The sequence below is a fragment of the Echinops telfairi genome, unplaced genomic scaffold (assembly GCF_000313985.2).
Source record: "Echinops telfairi isolate 266 unplaced genomic scaffold, ASM31398v2 ScPeMD7_3;HRSCAF=10, whole genome shotgun sequence".
Lineage (NCBI taxonomy): Eukaryota > Metazoa > Chordata > Mammalia > Afrosoricida > Tenrecidae > Echinops > Echinops telfairi.
In genome coordinates this window covers 3865964-3893024 of record NW_022103899.1, presented here as the reverse complement: position 1 = coordinate 3893024, position 27061 = coordinate 3865964, and the positions used below count along the sequence as shown (strand labels likewise).

Here is a 27061-nt window from a genome sequence, read left to right as displayed (position 1 = left end):
GCTCCCCCCCTCCCCCCTCCGCCCCGGCTCTGGACGCAGCTCGACTGAGGACCGTTAGGGGACAGAGATCACACTGAGACCTGGAAGGAACGTTTGCGATCATCCGGTACCAGCCTCATGGGTTAGAGATGAGGAAATCGAGGCCCATCGAACAGCTGAAGGTCGTAGACAAGTACCAGAGCCAAAGACAAGACCCACCGCCCTAGTCCACTAGCATCCTTTGAGAACCGAAAGAGTTGACAGCAAGACGAGTGTCCTTGCTGATGAAGATGCGATCGTTTGACGGCTGTCCAAGCGGTCTACACAGGCTGCGGACCCGTGGAGCTAAGGGAAATGATGTGAAAGCTACGTGCGTGTATCCGCTCTAGTTTTTAAGTCTTGTTAACGGACCTTAAAGGAGGGGTTGGCAGAACCAGCAGAAATCCAGAAACAAGGCCTGGATTTAGCGGTGACATCAGAATGAAGTGTTAGAAATAAGAAAGTGACCGGGAGTCACTTCCTGAATGTCCAAGCCCAGGCTAAGACCTAGGCTACTAGGAAGCCAAACAGTGTGTGTGAGAGCTTGTGTACACGAGCTCGCTCGCCTACCTGTGCCAGATATTCTTGCAAACAGGCACTTTTTTTCCTTATGCTATTATGAAAATCGTACCTGTAAAATATCCCATGCAACAGTGAGATTGTGGTAAACACACAATTGTGTGAACTTGGGTAAATTACTTTCTATTGTGAGTGGTTACTTAGGCATGCAGGCTGAACCAATTGAGAGGGTGAGTGGATATAGACCCACACGTATATCCAGATCTGACACAGGATATTTGTATAAGCGTATTTATGGTTGCTGCAAATATGTCCACGAACGTGGTGGCACGTGCAGGGGGCAGAGCTAGGAAAAGTTCCTAGACCTAACCAAGCCCCTTGCAGGAAAGAACCACTGGGCCTCGGGGGATCAGGACCACAGTCGATTGGCCTCACATAGTTCACAAAGCCAATGTTCTACATCCTACTTAGGTGAGTAGTGTCGGAGTCTTAAAAGGTCACAAACCACCATTGGTCTCTCCCCTTGGGGAGGAAGAAAGGTGGTGAGAACAGAGACATAGGGAAGAATCACCCAGTGGACTATAGAGCCTCTCTACCACCAGTCTCATAGCCTCTAGACCCGAAGAAGTAGGTAGCCCCTGCCTACCACTGCCAACTACTCGGAAAAGGATCACATTAGAAGGCTGTGGATAGAGTGGGAGAAAAATGTGCAACCAAACTCAAAATCATAAACAAGAATGGGTTTATCCCTTGGATTCAGACAGGTGGGACCCAAGATGATGGCCCTTAGACACCATCAGGTCTGGAACTGAACTCGCCCCTGTGGTAAAATAATCAACCACTTAACATCAAAAGGGCAGCATTTACCTGATACAGTTCAGAGGGTTGGGAAAGGAGGAGGCATAGAAACAGGAAATTCAGGACAAAAACAGGTACATTGAGGGAATTTCAATGAGTGAGCTGAAATAAAATGTGTATGAACTATTGAACATAACACTAGTGGTCTTCTGTGTAAACTGTCGCTGAATTCACAGCAAAAGTAAACCAAAAAATGTAGCAGCATGATAGTTATTTTGAGGAAGTGCAGCCTGGCAAAAATATTTGCACAACAGTGCCATCTAGTGGAAAACGTATAATTTTCTTAAACCCCATTGACCATAGTTTCTTTTTTCCCTTTTTAATTAGTTGGGATTTAATCCCTATAACGTATCATTCCATAGTTCAATCTTGTCAAGTAGAGTCGCACAATTGCTACCACAATCAGTTTCCAAACATTCTTTTTCTCTCTGGACTCCTTGACATCCTCTCCCTTTTACTCCACCACCACCACGACCGCACCCTCCTTCTCCCAAACCCCTTATTCTGCTTGCTATCACCATCGATTCATCATTCCTGGGTTTCATATACCGAAAAACAGAAGAGCATATACCGCAGCTTCAAGAGGGTGACTTCCATTGACATAACACCTCTGAGACACTCTGCTATGAATGAACAAAAACCAAGCAAAGTAATACCAAAAATCTAGAGAATTTTGGAAACCAGCTCAGGTTGAGCCTGCACCGATTTAAAAAAAAAAAGATTCGTGATGCGTATCATAAGATGTCATTTGGAGGACTGAGGTGCACCTGGTCCAAGCTATGGCATGTGCCCTTGCCGCCTATGCATGTGAAGTGGGCAATGCATGAGGAAGGATGCACGTGCATTACGGTGTTGGTGAAGGTTATTCAAAGTACCATGGACTGTCAGAAAAACAAACATCCGTCTTGGAGGAAGTTCAGCCAGAATGCTTCTTAGAAGCAAGGATGGTGAGACATCGTCTCATGTATTTGGAGTATGTCACCACGAACAAACAGTCCCTGGAGAACAACGGCATTCTTGCTAAAGTCACGGTTCAGCGATGCAGAGGAAGACCCTCAATGAGACAGATGGATGCGGTGGCTGCAAGAATGGGCTCAAACAGACACCAAGTGTGAAGATGGCTCCTTAGGCCTTTGCAGTGCTTCATTCTGTGGGACATAGCTCTCTATGAGTTAGAGCTGACTTGCAATCCTATGCTATTAGGTAGAGCAGAGCAGTTAAATTTTGTCTTGTAAAGATGGAATAAAACACAGGTTCCCAAACTTATTTGGCTTACCATCCCATGAAAAAAATTATTCAGGAAATAAAACTTTTGTACTCTAGCCTGAAATCCAGATAAAGTGTAGGTATCTGCTTTTGTAGCCCCCTTGGATCATTCCCGCATCCCCACCCCACCCCAAGGGGTCGGTGTCACCCACTTTGGGGAACATTAATCATCCACTTTGAGGAGCACTAGGATAAAAATATTGAATAAAATAAACCTAGGGACAGAAATACTGGAAAATCCAGAAGAAAAAATATGTTGTTTACTCAATCACATGAAAGCCCACATTTTCAAGGAATGAAAAAGTTTTCTTATAAATTTCTAAAACATAGAGTAAGTGTTGGACCACTAACTGCCAAGTCGGCATTTCAAACTGACTCTCTGTAGAAGAAAGTCGGCACTCTGCTCCTGTGAAGATTCCCAGTTCCAGAAACTCTGCAGAGCGCCACTAGGGGTCAGATTGACTCGATTGGCAGTAGGGATGGTTGGTTATTTTCTTTTGTACAGTTTTCTTCATATGATTTATTACTAAACAACTTTGCATACCATACAATTACACACCACACAACCGATCCATTTAAGTGTCCAAGTAAGTGATTTTTAGTATGTTCACTGAATTGGGCAACTATGACCTGACACAACCAATTTTAGAACATTTTCATCACTCAATAATGGCAGTCATCAGCTTCCAGGTCACATATAATTATATTTGAATGTGAATCCCATGCAACAAAAACACCTGAAAATTCTGAAGTTTGGAAGACTGAATGGTAATTGGTTTTCCATTAGAGAAAAGATGTGCTGGGAGTTTGAAAATTAAAAAAAAATTCAGGGGTTTAAACATGCAGCTTATAATACACAATAATTAGCTAAGAAACACATTTATCCCATGAGATTTAGATGTCCTTTGAAATGTCTTTCAAAAATCGTAGAGATGACATTGTGGCTTATTTTTTAAATATACAGAAATAATAGTAGATTCTTGTGACCATTTTCCAACATTTCTCAAATTATGAGGCCATGAGTTTCCCCCAAACATACTGCATTCAACCACTGCAAGTGGTTGAATGCTAACAAAAAGAGCAGCAATTTGAACCCAGCAGCTACTTTAGGGGTGAAAGATGTAGTGAGTTATTTCCTTAAAGATTTACCCCTTTAGAAGCCCTATTTAACAGTTCTACTCTCTTATCAGGTTGCTGTGGGTTGGAACCTATTCAATATTCAATGAGGTTTATCTGGGAAGGCAACTAATTGTGTATGCAAGCAATAAGTTTATTCTCTTTCTCTAGTTTGCATGAGTTCCTCCTACCAGTACGTATTTTTCTTGGGTTCTTTTGATTCACTCTGATGGCATACTTCTCTTTAAAATGTGCAAATCACAGGTCAGTTCATAGTTATAATTAAAATTGTTTTATATAATGATATTTATTTTCAATAAATTCCATCTTGTTATGGTGACTTTAGATTGGAACTAAAATAAAAAGACTCAATTACTCAAGCTCACCAACCACATTCCAAGTGCTGAGGACCGCATGCTGCTGCTGGTACTCTGCGTTGGAAGACTGTTTCCTTCAGGGCAGCAGTGTCTCTTGAACACTTGAATTTCTTCAGGGAGAATAATGTTGGGTATACCTCCCCCATATATTATTCACAAAAATTTCACCATTCCATTTCAAAATACTTTCATTGTTAAACAGTTCACAATTTTAATATTCTTCCCTTCCACAGCCTTAGCAGTCATATCTCATGAAGGATTTGGCCATACCTAAATTACCCTTCCTACTCACATTTTTCTCAACCCAGTTTTGATTTTTTTTTCTCCTCTCTTTGTCTTCAATGTTTTTGTCCTTGTACGTTTTTTTCAATCTTTCCCTCCTCCCTCCTTTACTTGTACTCTGCCTCTCTTCATGCCCTGCCTCTCTTTTGGCAAGTAGCAGCACACAGCCTTGCAACCGAGGAGCTCCAACGGTGCTATAACAGTCAAGCACTGGGCTGCTAACAGAAGGTTGGGGGTTTGAACCCACTCAAAGGCTCCATGGCAGAACGATATGATGATCAGCTAGTGAAAAGATTGCTTTTGCTATTGTGTGCCACAGAGCCAATTATGACTCATAGCAACTTTTCAGACTGAGTAGGACAGCCCCATAAGACTTTCTAGTAATCGTTACACAGCACATTACTAAGTCTTAATAAACCCTATGGGGCAGTTCTACCTTGTCACAAGGGGCCACTGTGAGTCACACAACCCTCACCATCTGTTTTTGTACTATTTTATTTTTTATTGAGCTCAATGAGAATGATTTATCTTAAAAAAAGTTTTATTGGGACACAATGCACATATCATATGAATAGTTCTACAATTAGTATCACAATTTTAGAACATTTTCTTCTTTCCTATACTCTTTTTTATTCGCTCCCCATTTCCCCCCAACCGCCCCTGCCATACCTCCAAGAAACCTTTAATCTAGTTACTTTCTCTGTTGATTAACCATTCTGGATTTCATATACCAAAAAATATACAAAAAGAAAACACAAAGAAACAAAAGTTAATAATAGCAAACTAAAATAGAGAAAACCTCAATTAAAAAAGCAGAAAATACTAAGAGCTAGAACTTTAAAATGGGTTGAAAGAGAGATCAAATGATAAGGTATTACATTTGAACCTGCATGGTAGCTAGGCTCTTCACATCCCTGGTCTATGTTCAGAGAGGATTAACCGTAAGCTTAGACCATGTGTATTTCCCCTTCACTCTTATTTTTTAAAACTGGTACACTTTTTAAATTAGTCAAAAGGTGGAGCAAATAAGATGTTACATTTTAACCCAATGATCTCTACTGTAATCATCTCTAAGATACTCTACGATAACAAGTCTATTCACATGGCTCACTATGGTCAGAGGGGATTCACGGGAGACTTAATCTCTCTGTGCGGACCCTGCGCATGGATTTTGGGCTTCTACAGTCATCCCAACCTTCTGCCAGCCTACTGTTCACAATTAAAGTTCTGATACCATTCCCTCCTTTGGATTTGTAATCCTTAGATCACACAGGCTGGTGTGCTTCTTCCACTTGGGCTTATTTGATACATCACTATGATTTAACTTTTAATCTATTTACACTTTACGCAGAGGTTTGGTGTTTGCATTTCCAAATTGCCTTGCACAGTGCCTACCTTATCATAATAAACATTCATTTTTTCCCTCCCTTTCGAGGATGAGTTGGTTCCTTCTATCAAATGCTATTAACTGATTCATGAAACCTAAGAGTTTCTCATTCAGGCTGAATACACGATTTAATCCTGTGGTTACAATAATAAAGCACCTCCGGACCGTTGCCATTTCAAACGACCTCCATAAGAACTGAACATCCGGTGGCCCAAGGGCAAAGCTTTAAGCCACGCTGAGAATCCAGGCCGCACGTGGGATCTGGGAGCCAATCAGCAGCCAATGCGCCCAGACACCCATTGGCTGGTTTCACCGGAAGCACATGCTTGGTGGGGCTCGCAGCTTCGGGTCGTCAAAGTGCTCCCTCGGGACCATCGGCTTTGAAGTTGGGGTGAGGGCTCTGTGCCAGCGGCGTTGCAGTGACATTGGCGGGCTGCAGGGGAAGGGGAGGACGAACCTCGGGCCCTGCGGTAGGTACAGCCATGCGGGGTGGGAGGAGCGAAGGCAGGGAAGGGGCAGCTGTGTTCCAGAGGGATGTGTAACTGCCCGGCGAGCTGGGGACCCACGCTCTCGAGACTACAACAGAAGACCTCGTCCGGCGGGGGGCGCGCCTCGGCCCGGGATGACGTTACCGGTGGACGTGATTCCTAGTGGAGCCTTCCGCACGCAGGGTTCCGTCCTCTGCGGGCCCGTGCCATGGGGGGGCTGGCGTTGAAGAGCTCCGGGGTTGGTGGACGTTGGAGAGCTGGATTCTCAGTCCGGCGCTGGGGCTCAGTTACAGGCCCGTAGAGATTGATAGTGTGAATTTATTTATCCAGGATCACGTCTTTAAATTTATATTCCATATCAGTCGTCCACAACACATGGGAGCCCCACATAGTTTTTGAGTCTGTTTTGTATTGATCCCTCAAATGTTTGAGTGAGCTTCCCCGACGCTCTTGGTCACTTTAATTCTGTACATTTTGAGTGCTTTATTGGGGTGCTTTGTTTGTTGCATTCCTCATTAGGCAGTTTGAAATCACAATGTAGAGTTTGGGGTTTTTTTCTTCTCACTAGGCCTCTTTAAACACTCTCAGCTTGGCAAACAAGAAGCACAGCATTTACAGGGTGTCAGACATTGTGCTGATAAAGTGGTTTGTTAAAATTAAGGTTCTCGGATTACAGTTTTAATAGCGCTCCACCTCTTACAAGTTAATTGATCTAATCTAAAGTATACAACCTCTTTGTGCCTCATTGTTCTCATTTGTAAAACGGGGGTGATTGGTAGTACCTATCTACCATCCTCATTCAGTCTGTATGCGCAACGGCCTGAGAGCATAGGAAGAAAAATGTGCACTCAGGATTGATTGATGGCAGATGACACCGCCTTGCTTGCTGAAAGCCAAGAGGGCTTGAAGCCCTGCTGAAGATCTAAGACTACAGTCGCCTGTACTGTGGGTTTTCACTCAGTGCAAAGAAAGTAACAGTCTTCAAAACATCATGATCCATGGAGAAAAGATTGACATTATCAAAGACTTCATTTTATTAGGCTGCAGCAGTCAAGAAATCAAATGACATACTGCATTTGGAAAATTTTCTACAAAAGACCACTTTAAAGTATTAAATAGAAAACATATGACCTTGAGGACTAAGGTGGCCCTGACCCAGGTCATTGCATTTTCAATCACATAATGCATGTGAAAGCTGGACAATAAGTAAGGAATGCTACAGAAGGATTGATGTATTTGAATTGTGGTTTTGGCGTAGGTTATTGAAAATACAATAGACTGCCCACTACTTTTCTGTCATACATTTGTCATACTGTGGTGGCTTGTATATTGCTGTGATGCTGGAAGGTATATGCCCCTGGTATTTCAAATACCAGAGCCAACCAAGTTGAACATGTTTCAGCAGAACTTATAGATAACTGGTTCTCAACCTTTCTAATGCCATGACCCTTTAGTACAGTTCCTCATGTTGTGGTGACCCCCCCAACCATAAAATTATTTTCATCACTACTTCATAACTGTAATTTTGCTACTGTTATGAAACATAATGTAAATATCTGATATGCAGGATGTATTTTCATTGTTACAAATTGAACATAATTAAAGTATAGTGATTAATCACAAAAACAATATGTAATTATAATTCATGAAGTGTTGGTTTACCTCCAATACTCCTGCTTTCAACACAGTAGCTGCTTTCAACACAGCAACTGCTTTCTACACAGTAGCTCTCTACACATGTGTGACTGGTCCACATAAGTACATTATGGCGCCAATCCTGTCATATACACCTGTATTTGTCTGGGGTGTATGTGATGGGGTTGGCACGATGATGTCATCACTCCGGGTATGCGTATGTGGGCGTATCTGCATGTGGGCAGACCCACATACATGTACCTGGAGAAGATAGAGGAGCGATATCTTGGTTCCTAAGACCATCAGAAATATGTTTTCTGATGGCCTTTAGGTGACCCCTGTGAAAGGGTCCTTCGACCCCCAAGGGGTAGCAACCCACAGGTTGAGAACCACTGTCTTAAACAGATAAACAACAATAACAAACAAACAAAAGCCTTGATTTGCCATAGTGAAGGATTCTATAGGCAAAATATTAAACCATGCAGGAAGCATCCAAAAAGATGGACAGGATACCCAGAGTTACTGTGCCAAAAGGAGCTAGTTGCCATTCAATCTCAGGAGTGCCTATGAACAAGAACCAACAGCACTGAAGGAAGAAGGATGCTGCACTGAAAGAGTTAGTCAAGGACAAGGCTCCAGGAATGTTTGGAATAACAATTGAAGTGTTTCAGCCAGCTGATGAAGCACTGGAAGCACTCACTCATCCATACCAGGAATTTGGGAAACAGCTGCTTGGCAAGCTGCTTGGAAAAAGTCCAAATTTGTACCCATTCCAAAGAATGGTGACCCAATAGAATGCCAAATTATAGAACAATATTATTAATATCACAAGTAAAATTTTGCTGAAGATTATTCAACATTTGTTGTGGCGGTACATTGACAGGGAGGTGCCAGAGGTTCAAATTAAATTCAGAAGAGGATGAACAAGGGATATCATTGCTGATGTCAGATGGATCTTGGCTGAAAACAGAGAATACCAGAAATATGTTTACTTGTATTTTATTTACTATGCCAAGGACATTCAACTGTGTGCTCATAGCAAACTATGGATGGCCTTGAAAAGAACGTGAATTCCAGAACACTTAATTGTGCTCATGTGGAACCTGTACATGGATCAAGAACACAACAAGAGAACATTGCATGGTTTAAAATCTGGAAAGGTGTGTGCCAAGGTTGTATCCTACTGAGCTGTGTGTTGAGCAAATAGCCAGAAATACTGGATTCTATGAAGAAGAATGTGGCATCAGGGTCAGAGGAAGGCTTGTTAACAACCTGTGATATGCGAATGACACAACCTTGCTTGCTGGAAGCGAGGAAAACTTAAAACACTTGCTGATAAAAATCAAAGATAGCAGCCTTCAGTACGGATTACAATTCAATGTAAATAAGATGAAAATTCTCACAACTGGACCAATGGGTAACATCATGAAAAACAGAAAAAAGGTTGAAGTTGTCAAGGATTTCATCTCACTTGGGTCCACTCAGTGCCCATGGAAGCAGCAGTCAAGAGAGGATCTGTTGCATGGGGTTAATCTGCTGCACAAGACCCCTTTAAAGTGTTGAGGAGTAGGGTGCATCTCATACAAGCCATGATATCTTCAGTCAGTTCATATGCATGTGAAAGTTGGACATTGAATAAGGCAGATGGGAGAAGAATCATGCATTTGAATGAAGGTGCTGATGAAGAATATTGAAAGTACCTTGGACTGCCAAAAGAACAAAGAAATCTATCTTGGGAGAAGTACAGCCAGAATGCTGCTTAGAGATAAGGATGGGGAGACTTTGTCTCACGTACTTTGGCATGTTGTCGGGAGAGACCAATCCTGGAGAAGGACACCATTCTTGGAAAAGTAGTTGATAGGTGCCATCAAGTTGGCTCCGACCCATAGAGACTGTGTGCACAACAGAAGGAAACACTGCATGGTCCTGTGTCATCCCCACAATTGTCCTTATGCCTGAGCCTATTGATGGAGCCACTGTGGTCGAGGACCATCGTTTTCCCCTGACCCCCACTTTACCAAACATGATGGGAAAAAAGAGGGACAGCAAAGAGAGAGGAAGGCCCTTGACGAAATGGACGCACAGTGGCCGCAACAATGGCCAAACGTAACGATTATGAGAATGGTGCAGGACTGGTAGTGAGTTTCTTTTCTGTACATCGCCTTACTATAACTCGGAACCAACTCGAGCAACAAGGAAATCGGCAGCCTCTGGCACTGGTCTGAGGATTAAATGAATCAGTAATACAGAGAGAGCTTAGCCCGTGCCTGGGCATAGGCAGCACATCGGTTTGCTACTCTTCTGTCTGACATGAACATTATTGCATACTTGGATCGGTGATCAGGTCCCTATCACATGCTTGTTTCACTGAGATAGGGATATTTCTCTTAAAACTAGTAAGTGATTACAGGACAAAATGGCGTTCCTTTGATTTCACTTTTAGCTTTCTTGTCCTCACCCTTGCTGCTACTTATAAATCTTTTATCGGTTTAAAAAAGCTGTTTGAAAGGGTCACAGGTACTTCTTTGAAGGTAGTGGAAATGAACATTTTAGTCGTGACAAATACTGGTTGCTTGAAAAGTGATGAGCCGTGTAATGGAAGTTTTCATATAAGTGACTTCATGCTTATGAGGAAAAACCCAGCTTTTTTGTGTGTTTTGTCTTTACCGCATAGGCTAGTTTTTTAAGGAGTCCCGATGTAGTGGTTAGGTGTTGGACTGCTAACTGCAAGGCCGGCAGTTCAAACCCACAAACTGCTCTGCTGGAGAAAGAAGAGATTTACTACTGCTGTAAAGATTTACAGTCTCAGAAACTCACAGGAGCAGTTCTACTCTGTCCTGTAAGTTGACTGTGAGTCGGATTCGAGTCCGTGGCAGTGAGAGGCTAATTTCTTTGAATTCCAGTTTTATTGAATTGATTAAAATAAAAACAATTCCACTCTTTCTGACTTGATATGTAAATCCTTGGAAATAAAGAATTTTCTAGTTAATAGTTCGATTTTGTTTTTTGTGATGCAAGCTTTATGTTGTTAATAAATGTGTTTTCTAAAAGTCCATAAACTAACTTCTGTTCTGGAAGTCCTTCCATCTGTGCTCTCTGTTTAAAGGTTCTATCAGTGGCCCTCAACCTTCCTAATGCTGAGACCCTTTCATACACTTCCTCATGTTGTGGTGACCCCGGATGTGGGCATATCTGCATGTGGGCAGACCCGCCTGGAGATGGATAGAGTAGCGGTGTCTGGGTTCCTAAGACCATCAGAAACATGGTCTTAGGTGACCCCTGTGAAAGAGTCGTTTGACCACCCCCTGCCCCTCCCCCCCCAAGGGGTCACGACCTACAGGTTGAGAACCGCTGCTCTGTATGGGCTTTAGAAAATTCTCAAATTCACATTGGTAGACTGTAGTATTTTGAGTGAAGCTTGACTTTTGAAATAAGCTCCTTTTGAAGACAAAGTTTCCTTGCCCTTCTTTCATCAGACCGGAAACACTGAGTGACAGCTTAGTTGCTTTTGGGAAAAAAGCGAACATCCTCTTCTTTTGGTAAGTTATTGAAATTTGTTATGAGTTTTCAAATGGATTTTTAAAAATTAGGAAGATAATTGCAAGTTAATCAGTGTGAAATATAAGGATGTCTCGGATTAATAGCTAACTTTAATTGATACTGTATTCTCTAACGTTTCTAGAATAACAAACACTTTCTGTTTCTCAGTTATGTGGATAATCATCTAACACAGACTATACTATCAAAGAATTCGGTGTTTTTATTTTTTCTAAAATGGAATTCATTGTGTTAAAATCACCCTCTCTCTTCTCTCAACTATTCTTCAGAGAACTCAACAGGAAAGCAAAATTCAGGTAGTACATTAATTAGATTTATTTCAAGCTACATTTCCCCCCAGTAAGTTGAAATTATTGTAATTTTTGCATCATTTTAGATGAAGGAGGTTTTTAGGTAAATTTTGGCAGCCTTAACCAATATACTTTTGTGCAAAATTAATTGTACAAGTATGTTTTTGATACACTAAGAAAGTAAGCTTCTTTTGAATAAAGTAAAATCCTTCTTAGAACCATATATTTTCCTTAAGTCATATATTCAACAAAACATTAATACTAAATATGAAGTTAATGTTGAGTGACTAAATAATGTAATTTCTGATTGCTTTCAGAAAGTGCCTTAGTTAGCCTGGTAGATTTGTTTAGAGCTGAGAGTGTAATGTAAATGAAAAGTGTGTGATTTAAAATTTTTACAGTTTGGTCTATTATTGCAGGCATATAATGTATGCACCTTTCCTGCTTGTATGCACCTTTCCTGCTTGCTTTTAGCCTTAACTTTAAGTAGAAGAGGTCACTAAACGAGTCCTCTGTGCTTCTCATCAGTTTTTTGTGCACTGGCACTTTTGAGAAGTAAAAGAAAGAGGAATATAATCAACCTAGATAAATTAATACAATTGTTGGAAGGCTGAAGGACTCCTAGGTTTATTATCAACAGCAGTTTTGAAGTAGCTATAACTTGAAATTTTAAATAAGCCTGAGTCAGGTTTCCCAGTTTATGAAACAAGGGGGAAGGGCCGAATAGAGACATAACAGCTGCAAGGCTTTCTCTGGGGCTGGGTGGTGGAGGCGGGCAGTGGGTGGTCGGAGGGGGGGCTGGGGAGGGGAATGGAGGAGCACACAATGAATGGGGGAGGAAGGAGGAAGCACTACCACTGACTGTCATAACGCTAGACAACTCTTTTTAATAGTGACTTAACAATGGGAGAGCTTTATATCAAGAAAACTATGACTCAAAAAACCCAAACAAACCAAGGTTGACTAATGACTGCTAGGGGTGAAGGAGGAAGAGTTGTGGTTCAGAGGGCACTGCGTTCATAGAATGGTGGTAGAATCATTTGGAAAAAGATATCAATAATAGTTGCATAACCTTGAATAATCAATGGTATTGAAACATACATGTAGAAGGTATTGAATTGGAGAATGTTTTGATGCATATAGTTTTCCCAGAGGTTAAAAAATAATAATTACACTAATAATGAGTACAAGGAAGAAGAAAATATGCTAAAATTAATTGTGGTAATGACCGTACACACTCCTTGATATGACTGAATTATTGAACTGTATGATGTGGAAGAAGTGCCAATAAAACTGTAAAAAGAGAAATAAAAGTAATTCTCAAAAAAAATCCTGATAAAACAGAATGAACTAGTTTTTATAAAATTAGATGCTATGATATGTTTGTGTTTTTGAGCACTCAGTCTTTAAAGCATGCTTGCTTTCAATTAGTATTTTTTTTCTTTAATATCATTAGTATTAGCTTCAGGTAAAATAGTGAAATTCCTTTTTTCCCCCAGCTGTGAAAATCTGCTGTTTTCGTTTGTTCATGATTTAATGTTCCATTGCAGAACGAAATGGGAAATGCCGATGCAGGAAAGAAGATCTTTATTCAGAAATGTGCTCAGTGCCACACAGTGGAAAGCGGTGGCAAACACAAGACGGGTCCAAATCTCTGGGGCCTCTTTGGACGGAAAACAGGAGAAGCACCAGGATTCTCATACACTGATGCAAACAAAAGCAGAGGTGAGATCCAGCCCTGGGGAAAGGACTGGATACTTTGCAGCAAAAGAGGAAGCCCGTGATTTGATATTATAATAATTTCTCATTTTGCAGCATTGAAAGTGAGTTTCTTGTATTTATATTAGTGAGATACTTGTTTATATTATATCATATGACCTGCCATCTTTTTGATCAGAGCAATTCACTATATTGTATAGCATAGAGTTTTGAACTCACAGGTATTTCTTTTTGCAATGGATTTATGCTGAAAAGATGGAGTTCAATTTTTTTTAAATCATTTTATTGGGGGCTCGTACAACTCATCACAATCCATACATACATCCATTGTGGGTCAAGCACATTTGTACATTTGTTGCCCTCATCTTTCTCAAAACATTTGCTTTCTACTTGAGCCCTTGGTATCAACTCCTCATTTTATCCCCTCCCTCCCCGCGCCCCTTCCCTCATGATAATTTATAAATTATTATTGTTTTTTCATGTCTTACACTGTCCGACGTCTCCCTTCACCCACTTTTCTGTTGTCCGTCCCCCAAGGAGGAGGTTATATGTAGATAAGTTCAATTTTTAAAATGCAAATAATATTTTAATGTTTTCTGTTTGTAACCGTGATTCTTAGCAGAGTTAGGGGTGGTGGTGGATACTATATAGGTTGAAAAAAAAAATTCAACACTTTCTTTGTTGGTGGAAAGAAAATAATAGATAGAAGTTAAAGTATATTAGGGTTTAGAGATTGAAAATAGCTTTAAAAAGGCATTAGTATCTTTGCAAGAAAATTTATCATACCTGGACTTCTATCTTTCTTGTTAACTGAATTGGCTTATATATATATTTAATATTTGGAGTTTTCTTTGGGAGCTGCCATTCCTTCTAGGCTTGAATGTCAAATCACAGTTGTTGGGAAATGTCTTACAGGTAGTTTATTGGCTGGTATTTGACTCCTATTAAAATTATGCAAGTTCAGTATTTTAAAATTTCCTGATGAAAATTTTGTATTTTAAAATTTCTAGTGAAACACTGTAATACTTTGAAGAATACATGAACTTGAACTGGTAGGTGAGGGGCTAGGGAGGGGAGACATGACTTGGACGTTAATCTTTTGGAGTGCATTTGTAATAATAGCTTATGTTTTCTTGAAGGGGAGATTCCGCTTTATTTAACTTGTACTAAGATTTCTATGAAGAAAGATAAGATAGTGAAGTTTTTGCTGTCTGACATTTTAGGGGAAAGGAACCTCCAAATATTTTGATTAAAACTAAAAGCACATTGTAGGGATTGCCAATTTAAATTATTTCTGTTTGTGAGTATGCGTTTTATATGTGGAAATAAGATTCTTTTCATGATTCAGACTAGGGTGAAGACCTATAAAATTCTTCCTTTCCTAGACTTCTCTTGGGGTTTCAAGCTAGTTACAACAGGTGGGATAGAACAAATGGTAAATGTTGTGTTGTTACCAACCGTTGTGTCCATTCTGGCTCACGATGACTAACGGTGAAAGTTGTGCAGCCCTGTACAATGATTGGTACGTTTGAGTCTCAAAGGGTCATCTTCCAGCACTATATTGAACAGTATCCTGTTATGACTCAATAAAGTTTTCATTGGCTAATTTTCAGAAGTAGATTGCTAAGCCCTTCTTGCCATTCTTAGTCTGGAAGCGTCTCTGAAACCTGTCCACCATGGCTGATCCTGATGGTATTTGAAATCTAGGTTTCACCTGCTATCTGAAAATAAAGTATTGCTATGTAACCTGCTGTAAGCAGAACTGGAACCAAACAAAGAAACAATGGCTATTTATTTATCAGGAAAAGGAGACTTTAGGCAAGATGGCAGACTGGCAGACATGCTATACAGACCCTGTACATCAAAGACATCAGAGATCCAGAGGACCCCTAAGCGTCATAGGAAAGGATAGGAAAATGGATTGATATTTAGTGGGAGAGGAACCTGAGCAGGAACTGTGAGAGATGACATTGGCAGAGCAGGTGAATTGTCTGCTGGCTTGACCCAGTGCGACCACCTTGAACTTTAGTGAGCAGCATTTGATAGGGACAGTGGCTTGGCAGCACAGGCTCACACTGGTGGCTGGTGGTAAAGGTGCCATCTTCTCTTATTGGCCACACCCTCCTGATGACCAGAAGCATGACCAGCCTCTACCGTTCCCACCCATTGGCCAGACATTCCCCACCTCACACATGCATAGCCCATGTTCTGCCTTAGGTCAGAATTGTGCCCTCATGGATTGGACTCCTGGTGTACTACTCCCACATCTAGAGGTGTATGAACTTCACCTTATCAGGGCAGCAGAATGCATGGTGCTGGGTTCCTGGTTACCCCTGGGTCGACAAAAACTTCAGTAGCCCTGCCATGCCCCCAGCTTCTCTTAAGGCCTGAATGATTATGGGAATAAGCAGTCTGACCTCAGCCACCCTCTGAGCGATCATTAACTGCCTCCAGATCAGGTGCCCTGACCTCAGCCACACCATTCAGAACTACTCCCTGTACCTTTCATGAGCTCCTTGCCTGACAGAGTGTACCAACCTGTACTGGGTGCCCCACCCTCCCCCCACCCCATTTTCTCCTGAGTCTTGCTCCCACCCATTTTCCTCTTTCTTAGGATTTTCTTTCTCACCCCTGTTTTTATTCTTTTCTCTGATTCATTTGTCCTTCTGTTTCTCTTTTCTTTTTCTCTATCTTGTCTTATTCTCTTAGTTTTTCTTTACCCCCACCCCACCCCCATTTCCCCTCCCTAGTTTTATTTATAGTTTGTTCTCTTGATTTTTATTTCCATTTCCCATTTTTTCAGTTATTAAACTATTCTTTTGTCTGCTTTCCCCTGCTTTTCTTCTTCTTCTTTATATTTCCTGTTTTTGCTGTTTCCCTTTCCTATTTTTTCTTTGAGTTTCACCTGACAAGAAACTACAACCTTGCCCACATGGCCCAGCCACACCTGTACCTCCTATAGTCCCACCTCCTGGGTGAGGGCCACTACCAATTTTAGTCCCTCCTGATCATTGGCAGATGGCCAAACCAGCCAGACCTATCCTCCACAGGACTACACAAACAGCAAATAGAAAACTGCGCACAATCACATTCTCCATGACACCAACTAAGAGATAGGTGGTGCATGCCTAAGACCACACCCACATACCCCCATCAGGTAAGTACAAAGGCAACAATGCCACATTGTCTCAGCATCAGCAGACCACTTTAGTTCATATGAGAAATTCCAGTGTCTGAAACAAATGACCAGAATTGAGTCATAAGACCTTTAGAGGAAGAAATGTCATTGGAACTTCCTGAGAAGGAATTTAAAAATGGATGTATTTTTAATAAACTTAGAAAATTGAATAAGCTGCTCACAAAACTAAGGAAAATACAGGGGGAAAAAAACTTTAGAAGAATTCAGAAGACACTTCAAGAACAAGCTGATGAAACATTTCCCCAGGCAAAGACCCCAAACGCATCTGTAGATAATAGGACATCCCCTCACAGAAGGGTCACCAATGAAACACAATATTCCTCTGGTTCATTGAGAACTCCTCACCCCCCACTATCATGACCCCAGTCCTGCCTTTCAGTTCTGCCCAAACTGGAGCATGTACATTGGTACAGGTAAGAACTCATGACACATGGAATCCAGATCAGATAAACCCCTCAGGAATAGAAATGGGAATGGCGATACCAGGAGGGTAGGGGAAAGGGGAGGGGAGGAGGGGAGGAAGGGGACACGGATCACAATGTTTGATGCATTAACACCAACCCCCACCCCCACCCCACGACTACCACCACTGGGATGAACAACAGAAACATGGGTGAAGGGAGACAGCAGTCAGTGTAAGATATGAAAATAATAATGATTTATAATTTATCAAGGGGTCATAAGGGTGGGGGCTGGGGGAAGGAGGGGAAAAAGAGGAGCTGATACCAACGGCTCAAATAGAAAGTAAATGTTTAGAAAATGATGATGGCAACATATGTACAAATATGCTTGATAGAGTTGATGTATGGATTGTTATAAGAGCTTTAAGAACCCCCAATAAGACCAGATTTCAACCCAGTGCAACAAGACATGAATGCAACATACCAGCATGAAGCAGGAAACCAATAGAGAGGTCTGAGGGCTGGCCCCAATTCCAACTACATGGCCACCACACCCCTCCCCCCAAAAGAATTCTCTTCAGAAGACAGCACTGAAGCTACAGCCCAGGGAGAGGGGCACTCTGAGCAGAGCACACAGGAGCAAACAAAGAGGAAGGAGAGAGAGTGGAACATATCCTAGCCCATCAAGCTCTGACAACCTGCTCAGAGCAGCCAATGCACAGAGAGGACCATAAGGCTGGCCCCAGCACGAGACATGACGTCCCTCTTTGACCCAAAGTGCTACAAGGGACAACAGTGGAGGCACAGTGTGGGAATTGTGCTGGATCTGAACCCACACACCGGGGCAAAATGCTAAGGGCGTGCAACAAGAGCAGCAAGGGGAGCAAAGCAATGAAGTTCCCGGGGAATACCAAAAATGGACTTTGGGTCCAGGCTGTGACACCCCATCAGACTGGACTGGGAAACACTCGTAAAGGTCAACAAACAGACCTGAAACTATTTATATATAGGTTTTTCTTTTTTGTTGTTATTGGGTTTTTTGTTGTTGTTTTGTTTTCTTCTGTTGTTTGGTTTTCCTTTGTCTTATTTTGTGCTTATTAATGTCTCTGCATGTCTATCTAGATAAGATAGGTGGGATAAACAATCCACAGGAGAAAACAATGGGACCAGTGGTTCAGGGGAGGACATGGGAGAGGGGGAGTTAGGGGAAAGGAAGTGGGTGTTAACAAACCCAGGGAAAAGGGAACAACAAGTGATCTAAAATCGACAGCAAGGAGGGTGTAGGATGCCTAGTGGGGCTGGATCAAGGGCAGTGCAACCGAGAGGAATCACTGAAACCCAAGTGAAGGCTGAATATGATAGTGGGACAAGAGGAAAGTAAAAGGAAATAGAGGAAAGAACTAGAAGACAAAGGGCATTTATAGAGATCTAAATACAGACATGTACATATGTAAATATATATGTGATGATGGGGAAATAGATTTATGTACATATATGTTAAGTATTAAGGTAGCAGATGGACATTGGGCCTCTACTCAAGTACTCCCTCAACACAATAACACTTTGTTCTAATAACCTGGCATTCTGTGATGCTCACCTTCCCGACAAGATCACTGAAGACAAAATGGGTACACAGCAAATGTGGTGAAGAAAGCTGATGGTGCTCAGCTCTCAAAAGATACAGTCTCTGGGGTCTTAATGGCTTGAAGACAAACAAGTGGCCATCTAGCTGAGACAAAAGTCCATATGGAAGAAGCACTCCAGCCTGTGTGATCATGAGGTGTCGATGGGATTAGGTATCAGGCATCAAAGCCCAGGACAAAAAAAACCATATCAATGTGAATGAGGGGGAGTGAAGAGTGGAGACTCAAAGCCCAACTGTAGACAATTGAACATCCCCTTAAAGAAGGATCAGAAGGAAGAGACGAGCCAGTCAGAGTGCAGTATAGCAACGATGAAACATACAACTTTCCTCTAGTTCTGTAATGCTTCCTGTCCCCCACTATCATGATCCAAATTCTACTTTACAAATCCAGTAGACCAGAGCATGTACACTGGTACAGATAAGAGCTGGAAACACAAGGAATCCAGGACAGATAAACCCCTTAGGACCAATAATGAGAGTAGCGATACCAGGAGGGTAAGGGGCAGAGGGGGCAGAAAGTGGGAACCGATCACAATGATCTACATATAACCCCCTCCCTGGGGAATGGACAACAGAAAAGTGGTGAAGGGAGACATCAGTCAGTGCAAGACATGAAAAAATAATAAATGTATAAATTATCAATGTTTCGGGAGTGGGGAGAGGGAGAGGGAGGGGGAAAATGAGGAGCTAATAGCAAGGGCTGAGGTAGAAAAAATGTGTTGAAAATCATGATGGCAACAAATGTACAGACATGCTTGACACAATGGATGGGTGTGTGGATTGTGATGACAGTTGTATGAGCCCCCAATAAAATAATTTTTAAAAAAAGAACCCCCAGTAAAATGATCTTTAAAAACCCCCAACATTTCCCGGATTCACGAGACTGACACCACATACCAAAACCTTCGGGACACCACAAAAGCTGTGCTCAGATGGCAATTTATAGCAATACATGCAGACATCGAAAAAGAAGAAAGAGCCACAAGTAGAGAAAGAGCAACAACACAAACCTACAGTAACTTGAAGAACAAAGATCAGCCAAGAGGCAAACTGTATTTGTAGATGATGTGATCCTACGTGTAGAAAACCCCAAAGACTCAGCAAGATACCCCTGGGCCGCCAGTGGCCCCCAAGGTAATAACATGAAACTAGGAAAAAGATTATTATGAAGAAAATAGCACTTAGGGGAGATTGAGACAATATCGTACACACAATTCCCTCGTTACGTTTTATTTGAGCATCGTGGGCCACAAAAAATTACCTCGGGGGCCCGCATGCGGCCCGTGGGCTGCCAGTTTGACACCCCTGCTTTACACTAACAGAGATCCGGAAAAGAAATCAGGAAAACAATACCATTTATAGCAGCCACATCTAAAGAGGGCACGGAGGTGGCAGCTGACCTCCCCTGCACAAGGGGCAAGAAGAACCAAACTCAACATCAGTCAAAAGCCAATTCCTGGGAGGCTGCAGTCAGACATGACTTCACCCTCCAACCTTCTTTGTTAATTTTGACACCAACTGTGTCTCCCACAGCACTCGGCTTCTCTGCTGAGTTGGAAAATTCATTACAACGGCTACACAGAACTCAAAATATTTATGGTGATAGGATTTATGAGGGAAATTAGCAGGTTACAATTCGGAATCAGAAATGCTCAGGATACAGTTCCTCTGGTCAGCAGTGCCTCTTCTTGCTGTGCGTGTGGACCTGCCACTCTGTCAGTTGTTGTTCCTTCTTTGTTTGCACCGTTTGCATGCCCAACACCAGTCACTGTGCATGCATCTCGATTGCATTTTGATCAGTTTTGTACTTCCTGGTACAAAGTCTTTAATGTCCTCATCCTTGACATTCATGGTTGGTGCGTAAATTTGATTAAGAGTATTCCCTGACCTTCCTTGACCTACCGTACCCTGACTGCATTTCAGGACAGAGCCTGAAAAGTTCTTTGTGATGATGAATGTGATGGCATTCCTCCTCGTTTGGCCATTTCATAATGGCAAATACCGGTTCATTTAAGCTCATGAATGCCGAGGATCTTGATCTTTACGCATTCTAAATGAGACGTTGGGTTATCCTTGTTTCTTATAGTGGAGGCTACTACCCCCTGGAGGGTGCTGGGATGATCGAGGGACCGACAAACACAAAAGATACCTACACTTTATCCAGAATTACGGGCTAGAGTACAAAAGTTTTTCATCACCACATGTGTTATCTCAAATAACATTCTCCACATTTTCTATTTAGATTCTCTACTTCATTGTAATGGCCACACAATTTCCAGACGATGTTCACAATTATAGAGTTTATTGTGGACGTTAGCAGCTTACAATTCAGGGTGAAATGTTCAGGATACTGATGTTCAATCAGGACATGTTTGCCAACTTCTTTCAAGGCTGCGAATAAATGCCTCAAAGGCATGCCACTGGGCTGTCAGTCTCAATGGAAGGAATTTAGGTAAGCTCCATCGGTCAGTGACTCCAATTCAGTAAGCCACAACTTGAAGGCACTCAACTTCGCCTGGGGTAAATAAGTCTAGCTCTCCCTCAAGTGCTCTGCGGCACCCCAACAAGCCTCCTGTCCCAAAGAGCTCGGCTGTATTAGCGGTGTGCGCTGGGCAGACTGCCTGTCGGTCTCCTGCTCTGGCTCTCGTTCTGTTGCTGCTTCTCTGACGGCACAGCTGTCTTTCAGATCAAGGAGCATCAGGGATCCTGGTACAGAGGGCTCCCAACACACCTGGCTCTTGCTAGTAGTGAGATCTCCCCTTATGCTGATCAGAGGGCACATTTTATACCCCGCAGGATGGCAATCCAGTGGATCCTATTAACAATTACCCGTGCGTGAATCTTATCAGTATCTTCCTCCGTTTTCCTACCCAGACCCGTACAGAAAAAGGTCCTTTGGTGGAAGTTGCTTTGGCTAGAAGAGCTATGTTGAATAATTCTCTGTCCCTGGGGGGCGGCGGTTGGGGGTGCAGGACTGAGTTTTTATTTTCATTTTTTTTCCTAAAAGGGGGCAGTAGGCCAAATAAGTTTGAGAGCCTTGTTTAGGTTAAATGAACACTGAAGTCTCTTCTAGAAGGACCTGCTTGTGATGCTAGGAGGAGGAGTACTGCTTAGGCACAATATTTCTGGGGCTGTGGTTTCCTTGTGACTTGAATACTTCTAGTCACCCTGTTAGTACTCGATTTCTACAGGTAGCCAGAACTGGAGCCCCAAAGACGAACTCGGGAATTTCCTTATGAGTGAGAAACCATCAATGTTCTTAGCTATAACCCTCCTATAGAGTCCAAGTGTAATCTTGATCCACACATGTGGGTGACATCAAAAAAGCAAATACTGCAAATGTGATTTCAAAAACTTATTTTCACCTTTGTAGGCATTGTCTGGGGAGAAGAAACTCTAAATGAATATTTGGAGAACCCAAAGAAGTACATCCCTGGGACTAAAATGATCTTTGCTGGTCTCAAGAAGAAGAGTGAGAGAGAAGACCTTATTCAATATCTGAAAGAGTCAACATCTTAATGAGATACTCATTAGTACTTCAAAAATACTAGTGATAAGCCACGTTTTTCTAATTTCAAACATTACATATTTTAAAAAGTGCTATTTGATCTTTTTTGATCAACCTGTAGTCACTTTCACAGTTAAAAATAAAAGTTGGTAGTTTTCATTGTGTGTATTGTTCTGAGCGAGTGCCCTTCAGAGCTTCGGAGCCTGAGCTTGCTTTTGCCTGTTTACGAAGGATGGGCATCAGGACAGAATGGAGGCGGAGAGGGAAAAGGACTGAACCCTGCTATACTTTAGTGGTCTCTACATACACAAAAAGTCGTATATGCTTAGCAACCGCTGTTGATTGTTGAAATAGCTTCCATAACCTTACCTCTCAGTAATTTAAAGGGAAACACTTAGTTTTCAGTAAGCTGTGTTTGGTTATTTATTTAGTCATATATTTTCCTTTTATTATGAACAATACTTAACTGAAGAAGTAATGCTGGGAAAATTTTGCTCATTTTATCTTAGGAATAGATAAAAGCCAAATTGCTGACCACAAATGACATCAAAATATAAGGTAGAGAGAAGGAGAAAGGAAAGCGTGTTACTAAGCCTTTACATTATAAAGCGTGTTACTAAGCCTTTATATTATAAAGTGTGTTACTAAGCCTTTATATTATAAAGCGTGTTACTAAACCTTTATATTATAAAATACATACTCATTTTGCATTAAATTAACCTTTTGCATCCCGAGTCATGTCGGGAGAGAGAACATGGACCCCGAGAGAGGCTCATCAACTGGAGAGTCAGTCGAGGCGAGGGCAATATGGTAGGGCAAGTCCGGACCCCAGCTTGTGTGGAAGGAGCAGGGGCCCTGGGTTGTGTGAGGCAGCGCTTGCCGCAGCTGTGCAGCCGGCAAGTTGCCTGTTACCCAAATAAGGGGGTCCAAGCAAGAAGGCGGCGCTGCTGCTGCTACTGCAGCAGGGCAGGCTAATGGGCTGGTCAGGGATGGTTACGAGGTCAGGGTGGGCACGCGGTATCTCGGTATCTCATTGGCACTGCTCCTTCGAGGTAGGGGTTCCTCTTTAGATGGAGACTGGTAGCGATCTGGTGCCCAAAGCAAAACGTGTCTCTGGTTTTCTAATTCCCGGGACCTGTTCACGGTGTCGTGGAATTTGTCAGCTGAGAAAATCGAACAGAAGGTTTTCAGTCTGAGGGGTTCACGGTTGAAAAAGCAGTGATTTCCAGAAGAGGGTGAATATTAAATGTGCCCACTCCCCAGGCCGCCCTGCGATGTTTCTGGAAAGCAGCGAGAACGTACTTCCCTGGCAGGGAGCAGACAGTGCTGGGGTGGAGAATGTATCCCTGGGGGCCCGGAGAGGGCTTCCGGCAAAACTGAGCTTGTTAACTCTCTCCCTGGGGCACTTGTTAGGTGGGGGCAGAAACTCCGAGGCGCTGGAAGCTGAGTGGGAGTTACTAGGAGGTGTAACTAGCTAACCCACCTCATTGTCCGACTGGCAGGAGAACGGAAAGATCTCGAGAAGGCAGCTGAACTCAATTCACATTCACGCTGACAGTTCAGATTCATAGAACAACAGGCGTGGCATTGCCAGAAGCTACCTAGCAACAAGAAGCAAGGCAGCCTCACGTTTAGAGCCTAAATACTTTTACTTTTGACTTACGGAAAAGGAAAGATAGATAAGGAGAGCTGGGTCGCTGTAAGGTGTCGAATCTTGCTTTAAATTTATGTTTACCTTCCCCAAAGCCACTGCTGTTGCGATGATTCCAACTTGAACAACCGGTAGGAGCGAGCAAAACTGCTCAGTCCGGTTTCCAGGGTGTGCATTTTCCTGGGAGCGTCTCATCTTTCTCTTAAGCAGTTGATGCCTTCAAATCACCAACCTTTTGCTTAGCAGCCCAAGGCTTAACTCACTGCACTACTAGGGACCCTATATCTCCCTTCAAAACTAACCAACTAGCCTTCACCAAGTCAATTCCAACGCATGGAGATCCTAGAGAACAAAGCTGATAGATTTGCCACTGTGAGCCCCCACGGCTGGGAATCTGAATGTGAGAGAACACTTCACTTTTCTCTCTCCCAGGGCCTGGTGGTTCCAAACTGCTGACCATGTGATTAGGAGCCCAACTCGGAACCACTGTGCCACTAGGGCTCCGTGTTTATTTTATGTAAATGCTTTGATGTAGGAAATACAAGAGCAAAATAAGTACCCCTTTTCTGGTAGCTATGTCTCCTGTATCCAAATATTTTAAAAAAGGAAGAAAATTTACAAATGAATACAGTAATTAAAATTCTGCATGGTGGCAGGCTTCATGATTGGGTATTCAAGTATGTTACCTTTGAGAGACAAATTCATCTTAGGATCAATTTGTCTGGAGGGACTTACAGTAACGCAATGATTTTCTATCGCACCAATTTAGAACTGTGTTTCCTAGCAGTCTCTTCTCGATATGGTTCTAGTTAGGATTGGCCACTGAGAAATTTAGCTGAGATTTAGAAGCCAGAAGAACGAAGCAGAAGCCATTATATTCAGAAGGTGCGTTTCCCCAGGTGCAGTTCAGGTGCGGTGACCCCTCTGTCCCTGCTCTGTTGGTTCACCTTTGTGGAGTGGGACAGCAGGCAGGCCTGCTCCTATTGTGGCTTCTGTGAGGGTTCTCTTAGTTTCTGCTACTTCAAGGCTTGGTGTTTGGAGGGCTTTGGGGTGAAGGGCCCAGTTTGTTTAGGTTATCCATATCATTAAGGCTAGAGGTAGGAAGAAGTGACATGGGTCCCAGTTTGTTCTCAGAGATTTGTCCTTCCCCTCTGTGTCCTAATGAAGTGGCACAAACTAGGGGGTTTAAAACAAATTTACTTCCTCACAGTTTGGATGCCAGAAGTCAGGAATGAAGATGCTGTCATGGTTGCTTCCTTCCGGAGGACTCTCAGAGCGTCTGTCCCGCCTCTCCTAGTTTATGATGGTTTCCCATAATCCTTGGTGTTCCTTGGTTGACAGATGCATCACTCCCATCCCCGCTTCCATCTGCATGAGGTGTTTTCCAGTGCGTGTCTCTGTGTTTCTGCTTATATGGACTCTAATCATATTGGATTAAGGGCCCACCCTATTCAAGGATGACCTCATTGTAGCTAATTACTTTCGTGAGGACCTGTTTCTAAATAGGGCTGCGAAGTTCTGGGAAGAACTTGAATTTTTTGTCTGTTTCTTTGGGACATAATCCAACCCAGTACATTCTCCTAGCTTCGCGTCGGCCGGCCATTCTTCCCAGCCTGACCTGTCCTGATGAGATCGACAGCAACGTTAAGTTCATCGCCAGATGCAGGGCCAATGATTCCGTTTTCTTCACTAGCTGCCTTTTGTGGACTTAGTGTTTTGCTTTAATCCTTGAGCAGTTACTTTCGAGACCTTTGTCTTCCCAGGTTCTCCAAAAATTATGTAAGGTGTGTTGCTGTCGTCGATCCCAATATATCACGTAGCGTGTCCTGGTGGAACCGTGCTGCACAGGGCTTCCTGGCCATGTCCTTGCAGAAGCACGTCATCAATCACTGCTGCCGAGGAGCCTCTGTGTTGTCAAACCGCCCACCCGCTAGCTACTAGTTGGGCAGCTCGCTCACTGCCATCAAGTCCATGCGTACTCATGGTGACCCTCTCGGGCAGGGTAGCACTTTCCCTGTGTGTTTCCGGGACTGGAACTCTTTGTGGGAGTAGACAGCCCTGTCTTTCTCTTTCAGAGTGGCTGGTGGTTTCAAACTGCTGAACTTGCGGATCGCAGCCCAACATGTACTCACTACACCACCATGGCTCTTGATAGTAGTTCAGTGGGTACTTGTTAGTGCAAACCAGCAACTCGGGGGGAGGTCTAATTCTTAGAATAAACCCTTATTCACATTACTCATCGTGTGCTACTCCCCTGGTTAAACCCTGCTACAGGCACCATTTTGTAAAATATAGCTGCTCAGTGAATGGTAGGAACCTTTCAGGGGATTACTCTCTGAGTGGTCTTCAACCTAAATTTGGTGCACCTTAACAGAACAATGCAGAAAACAATTATTTTATAAGTATTTAAAGAATTAAGGTCTGGACATATCTCAGAATCTTGAGTTATACATTCAGTAGAAAAAAATATTTATACTAATCAGAGAATTCATTCCTAGGAACCAGGAGACTTCAGCAACCAGTAAACATTATACTGACTACATATTAAGAAAAATACATTTGAAAAGCATTACAGGCCATTTTCTATATGATGTACTTTTATGGCTTTTAGCAGATGCAATTTTAATGCATATCTTGATATTAATCTGAAAGAAAAAACTGTTGTTTTGTTTGATTAAAGTAAAAATGTGACATAACTTAACTTGAAAATTAGTTACATGTTTTAGAAGGAACAGAGAGAAATCTTTAGAAACCACGGACCCTGGCTAAATCTTTCACATCTTAATACCAGAGAGTGAGGGAAACAGTTCACCATTTATTTTTCAAGAATAAATTATATAGAGTATAGCATAATTTTGAGAGCATTTCATTAGCTTTTTCTCCACCAAACATTTGTTTAAACGATTAACAGGTAAGGAATTTAGAATCAAAATTTTTTCTCTGAATTTAAACTCAACAAATAGTCTTTATCATCATACTCACAGTCACAATGTCAGGTGGTTCTTTAGCCTGAATTCCTTATTCTCCACAAAGTGGGGCCTTGTTGAAATCCGGGACAGTGTGGCAGTAGGGCAGGTGGCAGTGGGTGTCGTAGTCGGATGGCGGTGGGTGGGGGAGCTGCAGGAGGGCGAAAGAGTTTATGAC

General features: G+C 42.4%; 1 protein-coding gene across 1 annotated transcript; it reads left to right on the top strand.

Moving 5' to 3' along the window:
- The first annotated feature begins 13350 nt into the window (after nt 1–13350).
- Nucleotides 13351–22277, top strand: LOC101661288 (cytochrome c, testis-specific). The gene is made up of 2 exons (XM_004701452.1): nt 13351–13519; nt 22132–22277. Exons 1-2 carry the CDS (start codon nt 13351–13353, stop codon nt 22275–22277), a joined length of 315 nt encoding a protein of 104 aa, XP_004701509.1.
- Nucleotides 22278–27061: the final 4784 nt, after the last annotated feature.